The 9,224-nt window shown below is 39.4% G+C and overlaps 1 protein-coding gene across 1 annotated transcript; it reads right to left on the bottom strand.

The window, feature by feature from the left end:
• Positions 1 to 1,409: 1,409 nt before the first annotated feature.
• LOC135509791 (troponin T, cardiac muscle isoforms-like) lies at positions 1,410 to 6,195 on the bottom strand. The gene is made up of 9 exons (XM_064930691.1): positions 6,119 to 6,195; positions 5,486 to 5,543; positions 4,968 to 5,084; positions 4,783 to 4,860; positions 3,969 to 4,082; positions 3,691 to 3,803; positions 3,391 to 3,481; positions 2,427 to 2,464; positions 1,410 to 1,663 (listed from the first exon to the last, which is right to left on the bottom strand). Exons 1-9 carry the CDS (start codon positions 6,193 to 6,195, stop codon positions 1,624 to 1,626), a joined length of 726 nt encoding a protein of 241 aa, XP_064786763.1. The 3' UTR covers positions 1,410 to 1,623.
• Between the last annotated feature and the right edge of the window lie 3,029 nt (positions 6,196 to 9,224).

Genomic DNA, 9,224 nt, shown 5'->3' with positions numbered 1-9,224 from the left:
TGTATGTATGTATGTATGTATGTATGTATGTATGTATGTATGTATGTATGTATGTATGTATGTATGTATGTATGTATGTATGTATGTATGTATGTATGTATGTATGTATGTATGTATGTATGTATGTATGTATGTATGTATGTATGTATGTATGTATGTATGTATGTATGTATGTATGTATGTATGTATGTATGTATGTATGTATGTATGTATGTATGTATGTATGTATGTATGTATGTATGTATGTATGTATGTATGTATGTATGTATGTATGTATGTATGTATGTATGTATGTATGTATGTATGTATGTATGTATGTATGTATGTATGTATGTATGTATGTATGTATGTATGTATGTATGTATGTATGTATGTATGTATGTATGTATGTATGTATGTATGTATGTATGTATGTATGTATGTATGTATGTATGTATGTATGTATGTATGTATGTATGTATGTATGTATGTATGTATGTATGTATGTATGTATGTATGTATGTATGTATGTATGTATGTATGTATGTATGTATGTATGTATGTATGTATGTATGTATGTATGTATGTATGTATGTATGTATGTATGTATGTATGTATGTATGTATGTATGTATGTATGTATGTATGTATGTATGTATGTATGTATGTATGTATGTATGTATGTATGTATGTATGTATGTATGTATGTATGTATGTATGTATGTATGTATGTATGTATGTATGTATGTATGTATGTATGTATGTATGTATGTATGTATGTATGTATGTATGTATGTATGTATGTATGTATGTATGTATGTATGTATGTATGTATGTATGTATGTATGTATGTATGTATGTATGTATGTATGTATGTATGTATGTATGTATGTATGTATGTATGTATGTATGTATGTATGTATGTATGTATGTATGTATGTATGTATGTATGTATGTATGTATGTATGTATGTATGTATGTATGTATGTATGTATGTATGTATGTATGTATGTATGTATGTATGTATGTATGTATGTATGTATGTATGTAGAGACTTGTAAATATTGTCTCACATGTCTATGCTACTGCTGAAAATGTCCTTACATGGTAACAATCTCTCATTTGTGTCGCTGATATTAACAAAGAGCCGAGAAATGCCACTCTGACGTAGAATAAGCGTTATTTGTTGGTTGAAAGCACTATAATGCTGCTGCAAACTGTACACTTCCATGTTCTCTGAATGGGATTTCAACGTCTTGTCACCATCTTGTGCGTGTTGTTATGACTCGACCGTACGTCTGGCGCTAAATGTGTTTTAAGATATCTAGTGTATTGATGAGGTCATTTGTCCAACTATATTGATTATGGATAATGATAATTTGTTTTCATACCCACAATACCATGTGGTAAACTATTGGTAGCAAAGGCAGGGCTGAATTGTGTGGCAACGTCTAACTTGAAGTGGCAGATTTGTTCTGTATATTCTCAAAAAGTGGTACCAGGGTTAAATGAGCCGTTTATTGACTTGTGATCCAGTCTGCTGTTATACCAGACGGAACAATGAACATCACGTATACAGACACATTATCATCGTGGGCCGATCTCCAGTCATGACTGTCTGCCCTCGACCATGGCGGCTGCTCCTTTACCTCACACGGCCCATCTTCTTGCCTCGACCTTTGGCGCTGAGGGGTCAGGACAGGGTTGAGAAATCTCAATCACTTGGCAGCCAGGTTGTAAGCCCAGGAGTAAACGTCCCTGTTGCAGCACTTCACTGCACTCTGAGTCTAACGCTACACCCAGAAGTGTGCACTTTTTCTCACTCCCTCTCATGCAAGGGGGAGTCAGAGACTCTGGCGGAAAAAGTGGTCCACTTCTGGGTCAAGGGTGAATACGTTTAATGGTTTGTCAGTCCATCAGTTACACAGGATTTTACTTCTTTTGGCTTGATGTTTATCATTAAATAGTTTGATTGTGCCATAATTTCAGACCAGACCATGTTGGCAATTTACATCGTCACCACTTACAATGTCTTCAATCTATCGTGCAGTGATCATGCTATGCACACACACACAGATGGACATAGGCTGTGTAAGTGATGGTCATGGCTGTTTCTTTGGTTTCAATCAATGTTTGTTCCACTGGTCATTAAATGACCATCCCTGCTTGAGAGTTTGAAAGGAATGATTGGAAATGGAGTTGTTGATTGAATGGCAACCAGTGACTCAGCCCAATTAAAATGAAAACCACAATGCTGGGTCTTGTTCATTAGGCACAACATGGAAGAAACTGTTCTAAACTGTACTCTGTACTCGTCCAATAAGAGATGCTTGTCTGTTTATTAGTCTACGTGTTTTCATTTTCTTTTAATTTTGTACCCTAATAAACACGACTCAGAAATTCTTTGTCCTTCAAAAGTCCAAAATCCTGAACTTTTGTGTTACTTACCTCTGGTGGTCCTGGACCCGGGTGAGAAGCTGGTTAATCTGTAAGGACACAAGACTTGCTGTAAGCTTTGATAACACCTTTTAGTTACTGTGGTGGAAACCTGCACAGGTGGAGTCCATCGGAGAGAAACCCAGGAACGTGATGATACTATAGACCACATAATTCACTTTTAGTTTAACTTGTTGTTCACCTTTCATGTACCCACCAGGATTGGGGTTAATTCAGGAAGTCATTTGAAATTCCAAGTGTCTTCAATGATTTTCAATGAGGAAAATGTGCATTTGGAATTTCGTTTACTTTCTGAATTGAAATGGAATTGACCCCAACCCTGGGACCTCTCATTGCCATCCGAAAGCAGACAAGACTATATCACAGTATTCCTCAGATCCCAGGGAGGTTGAGAGGATAAATGAACCCAGAAACCTGCCGATGACCCTGTAGACTTCAGAATTCACCTGTCGGTCACCTCTGATGTAGCCACTGCCTGGGCCCTCCCACATTGCCAACCGAAAGAAGAAGAGACTGCATCTCAAGGTGAGAGAATACACTGAGACGGGACTACACGACCTGAGACGATAGTCAATACTAAAGGTAAGACCACCCAGATCCCATCCAATTTATAAAAATCTTGCTGCTGTTGAGAAATACTGGAAAATATTGTATTTCATTGAGGGTGACTGTTGTGTACTTGTTTCTGTGTTAGGTCAAGGTGACTTCATCATACTTCTGTTTCTTGAGTTTGTCGTGTGTTGTCTTGGTAACTTACATCATACTTCTGTTTCTTGAGTTTGTCGTGTGTTGTCTAGGTAACTTACATCATACTTCTGTTTCTTGAGTTTGTCGTGTGTTGTCTAGGTAACTTACATCATACTTCTGTTTCTTGAGTTTGTCGTGTGTTGTCTAGGTAACTTACATCGTACTTCTGTTTCTTGAGTTTGTCATGTGTGTTGTCTAGGTAACTTACATCATACTTCTGTCTCTTGAGTTTCTCACTGAGGTCAAACTTCTCTGCCTCCAACTCCATCATCCACTGCCACATCTCACTGGCCTTCTCCCTGTTGGGCAACAGTGGATCAGAACACTTTCTTGCCCTAAAGAACCCTTGTCTCACTGAAGAATGTTCATCATTCGAACCGTTCACATAGTCATGTGTTCAGTCATAAACTAAAAAACATCAGACATAAACCATCATAAATAATTATGATAACACGGTCAGCTTTTCTTGAGGACTGGCAAATTCTGAATATTAACGACGACGTCATACTTGAGTTTGTCCTCATTCAGATGGTCGATGCTGAGAGGTTTCCTTCGGTCAGCAAGAATCTTCTTCTTCTTCTCTCTCTCTGTCTGTTTCTTGGCTCCTTTGCGGTTTTCACTCTGAGAATTGAAACATCACAAATACCATTGTTCTCAAAGATATTTTGGTCATTGCCTCACATTACTTGATGCTTCCGTTACACTATTATCAATATCTATATGATAAAGAATACGCTGGGTGTTGTTGTTTTTTAAATGTTTTTGAAGATACAATATTCCACTGACCTTCTGCTGGATTCCTCCATACTGGTGGGTCATGTTGGTGAGAGCCTTCTTCTTCTTGATGTCATCATCCTGCTTCCTACGCTGATCCTCTGCCTCCTTCCTGTCCTTCTCCTCCTGCATACGGAGCATTAGGGAAGAAAGACACGGAGCATTAGGGAAGAAAGACACGGAGCATTAGGGAAGAAAGGCACGGAGCATTAGGGAAGAAAGACACGAGGCATTAGGGAAGAAAGACACGAAGCATTAGGGAAGAAAGACACGGAGCATTAGGGAAGAAAGGCACGGAGCATTAGGGAAGAAAGGCACGGAGCATTAGGGAAGAAAGGCACGGAGCATTAGGGAAGAAAGGCACGGAGCATTAGGGAAGAAAGGCACGGAACATTAGGGAAGAAAGGCACGGAGCATTAGGGAAGAAAGGCACGGGGCATTAGGGAAGAAAGGCACGGGGCATTAGGGAAGAAAGGCACGGAGCATTAGGGAAGAAAGGCACGGAGCATTAGGGAAGAAAGGCACGGAGCATTAGGGAAGAAAGGCACGGAGCATTAGGGAAGAAAGGCACGGAGCATTAGGGAAGAAAGACACAGAGCATTAGGGAAGAAAGACACGGAGCATTAGGGAATAAATATCTATCAAGATCTATCATAGAAATTACATCCACAATCTGTTTCCCCGTTAGCCATTAGAAGTCATATTGTATTAGTCATATGTAATCCTGTGTGGGTCAGTTGATAAGAGTATGCAACACACAGGTTGTGGGTTCAATTCCAGCAGAGAACACACATTAGCTTGGTGTCATAATGGGGAGAAGACTCACCGCAACCCTGGCCTGCCTCTCCTTCTCCCTCTCTGCACGAACCCTCTGCTGCTCTGCCCTCTCTGCTCGACGTTTCTCCTGCACACACGAGCACACTCAGTGACCAAGTTGTTAGGTGTCGCATTGCAATGTTTCTAGGAACAGTAAAAGAACATGTACTCCAGATTCTAAAATGGGCGACTCACAATCCTGTTGACGAGACTGATGAGCTCCTCTTCTTCCTTCTTCCTCTGGATAAAGTGAGACTCGATCAAAGACTGGAGCTCAGACAGGTCCTTGTCCTGACGCTTCCTGTGGATGTCCTGGCCACCACACAGAAGAATCAGATTAAGTAATAAGAATAGTTGGTTTTGGTAAGACAACATGCATGTAATACACCCTGAAAAGAGTCATTTCCTTAGTCAGACGTCGTCTTTGCACTTTCTGTACCTCTCATTTGCTTCATCTTAACAGGATACAGTTGGAGGCAAGTCTGTCACAAATGGTTAGTTAGTTTTCTCATCATGATGTGTTTGTCAGTGGACGCTGCTGAGGGGAGGACGGCTCATAACAATGGAGGGAGCGGAGCGAATGGAATGGCATCAAACACGCATTTGATGTATTTGATACCATTCCGCTCCAGCCATTACCACGAGCCTGTCCTCCCCATTTAAGGTGCCACCAACCACCTGTGGTGTGTGTGTGTTTATATGATTCAACTTACATCAAAATCCACTTTCTCGCCATCAGGCATCTTTGGTGCAGAGATATTTGGCACAAACCTATGGAAATGAAAATTGCGTATCTAATGTGTGTATATATATATATATATATAATCTCAATTTGAGCATTTCAGTTAATGTCGTGATCTTTCAAGATCACTTATGATATAACGTATCATCTGTCAGGGGAAATTTAAAAAAGGGCCACCTAGAAACACTTGGAGGAGTGTCCTCCAGGCAGAAATGACCAAGGATGGCCTCAACTGGTGTGACCTGGAAAAACTTGCCCCGTACCGAGTGAGATTACATTACATTTACATTTAAGTCATTTAGCAGACGCTCTTATCCAGAGCGACTTACAAATTGGTGAATTCACCTTCTGACAATGGATGGAGGATATTGGAGGATGGAGGATATTCGTCAACGGCCTATGATCCTTATAAAAGCCAAGGTCTTAAAGCAGGAATCCGTAGCGGTGACACGGCCACGTCTGTTTTGCGATATTACAACAACAAAGAAGCTGCCTATGTCGGCTCAATGGGAAAACGACCTTGGTATTTCTATTGTGGTATCGGTAACGTTTCAGCTTCACAGACTGAAAAGAGGCCTGAATCACAGTCTATCGAAAAACTTACTTTGGTTTGGGCTTGGCTCCATCTGTAAAAGAGGACAGTGACTCTCTTAGTTTGATCATATCATAGAAGGATGTCATGCTAATCAGGATAGAATAGTCCTTTAAAGCTGTACGGGATGGGGTCATAAAAGTATTATTGTGTAATAAAATATACAGTGCATTGGCATATACACAAGCAGTAAATCTTTCAAATAGAAAAATTGACAAAACATTGTTCATATCGCCACTATGAGTAATGAGACTTTCAGACAAAGCAAATCTTACCTTCTTCTTCCCTTCACGAAAGACGTGGCATGAAAACAAAATAAATATTGAATTATTTTGATATAGTGGAAGGTTTTGAAACAGGAGATACATGTAGTAATAATAATACATATGATACTCACTGCACTTCCTCCACTTCTTCTGTGTCTGACATTTTGTCTTATTTGAACCCTAAAATACAAGAGAAAACCTTTACTTGAGTCCATGATATGGCTGTAAGAGTAAGCCATACGGGATAAAAACACATTGTCGACTAGGCTACTATCATCACCTCCCAGCATTAAATATTTCTTGCACAGTACTAAATCTCTCTCACAAAGTACTAAATCTCTCTCACACAGTACTAAATCTCTCTCACACAGTACTAAATCTCTCTCACACAGTACTAAATCTCTCACACAGTACTAAATCTCTCTCACACAGTGCTAAATCTCTCTCACACAGTACTAAATCTCTCTCACACAGTCTCTCACACAGTACTAAATCTCTCTCTTTATTTATTAATGAGGGCTTGATCCAAACAAAATGTCACTCATCCATACTCCCTACTATAGATACAAAGGGTCTACAGCAGGTCATGATCTCTTCTGATCAGTGGAAAAGGAGACAACGGAGTCTAAACTGGGAATGGTGGCCAAGGCCACTGTCTGCTTTGGGCACGAACAGGACTGTCAGTCATGTGCTTTAGGACAGGTGGGCAATGCCAGACCCTTCACCACTCATGAAATTGATCCTCATGTCTGGTAATGTCTAACGGCTTGCCAGAACCCTGTCAGTGGCTTTAGAAATGTCTGTAATTCTTCAAATTGTGTTAAATTATAAGCAATAAGCCTAACCCTCTTGGCATATTCTCGCTCAATGTGTTGTGATTAGCCAATGATGCTATCTGAATGTGTTCCAGTTTTCTGTTGCTTTTGGTTTGATGTTTTTAGACGTTTGTTGTCCAATGTAGTGAGTTAATTGGTATTTGTTGGGTCTTATTACGTTCTATTTGTTGGATTCTGTTGTATATATTTTTTTTAAAGTCTAAATATTGGTCATGATAAAAATGTAGGTATTTTTTTTAAGAATACATACATGAGGGTTTTATAACACGTTCACAACACCACGTTCACAACACCACGTTCAAAACACCACGTTCACAACACGTTCACAACACATACATAAGCAGTAGAATTGTTTTATGTGTTATGAAGTTCTTATGTATGCACACTTCAAATAAAGAATTAACAGAATGGATGAAGCCCCCCCCCCCCCCACTTCCCCTAGGCTCAATTATAGAGCGAGTAAATTGTCTGCAACTTTTATGACCATTCAGAGGATATTGTTATTATCATTTTACTATTCCCTTTAACATTGCTTCATGGTCTTTCTAAACGGTATTCACAGTTCAGTTCATTAAGTCAATAGTTAATAACCATCCCATTCAGCCTATAATATATTGCAGCAGAAAACCAATCATGTTCAAGCAAAGAACCATCAAAAGTTAATTTGATTTCAAGACAATGTAACAGTATGTCTGTGATGATCACCAAAGCAGTTATGTATAGAGAGGTATGTTAGTATGAAGTAATATCCCTTACCTGAGCCCAAGGCAGAGAGAGAGAGAGAAGAGGGATATGAATACAGAGGCTGCAGTTCTTTGGGGTTCAGAATCCAAACAGGTTTATGTTTGGCCATCAAGTCTACATAGTGTTCCCTTCCTACTCATGTGACTGCCCTGCCCTATGGTTGTCCAGCTATTGTTAGCACCTTAGACAATTGAACCCCAACATATCAGAAGGCATTAGTCATACACACACACAAGCACTTTACACACAAGGTATTGTTGAAGTTCTTACCCTTTACACTCCCCTTCATGAAAATCGGCACAGGTCTGTCAACTTTTAATCCATCCAAATATATATATTTTTTAATCTCATGAAAGATAAAACATCAAAACAAATCACAAGACATTCTCAACATTATTCTATGTTTTTATTGCTGTATCAGGGACAATGAACAAGCTTCAAACGATACGGTCCTTTAAATTATAGGAGTTACTTACAGTACTCTCCATTTTCTCCGGGACCATTCAGAGACAGATACTGCCTCATATTCAGAATGCCACAGTGAAACATCAGTGAGTATAGCACTGTATGTTAATTAGAAGCCTAGAACAGGATTCTATTGTGGTATAAATCAGTAAAGTATGCTGTATTTTAGACAGATGGGTCTTTTACTTTTTCCCTCAACTTGCAATATGCTGCAAATATCATCTAATGTTAATTTTCAATGTTGTTTCAAAATGATGCAAATATAATTTGAAAACATTAACCTTTAAAATACAATGAATTATTAGCAATTATTACAACAACATCATAAATAGGACATTCTCAAAAAAGGCATAATTTTTTTGCTTTACACTTTCCCCGTAACGTCCTCAATTCCACTAGCCGTGTTATACACTAAGCCCTTTACATCTTCATGGATAAAAACAGAAGTCAAGACCATCTTGAGAGGACGTGAAAATGTGTATATTCTTTTGCATTATTCACCCTCCTCACCCTCCATAATGTCTCTACCACCGTGTCTTATGACCGAAAAGAGCTTCTAGATATCAGGACAGCGATTACTCACCCTGTACTGGAGGAATACCTTTTCGAGCTTCTGAAGGATTTACTTCAGATGCCCGACAAGGCCCTCATCCCCGTCATTTGCAGGAGAAAGAGACAGAGGTATCAAGGACGAAGGACCGGGGGCCTTGTTAGGATCCGACGCAGAGAGGGTAATCTTTGGTAAGACAAGGGGCGGCGGTCTATGTATATTTGTTAACAACAGCTGGTGCACGAAATCTAAGGAAG

Source organism: Oncorhynchus masou, chromosome 22 (genome assembly GCF_036934945.1).
Source record: "Oncorhynchus masou masou isolate Uvic2021 chromosome 22, UVic_Omas_1.1, whole genome shotgun sequence".
NCBI classification, from domain to species: domain Eukaryota; kingdom Metazoa; phylum Chordata; class Actinopteri; order Salmoniformes; family Salmonidae; genus Oncorhynchus; species Oncorhynchus masou.
The sequence above is the reverse complement of the archived record's forward strand: the minus strand, read 5'-3'. Positions and strand labels throughout refer to the sequence as shown.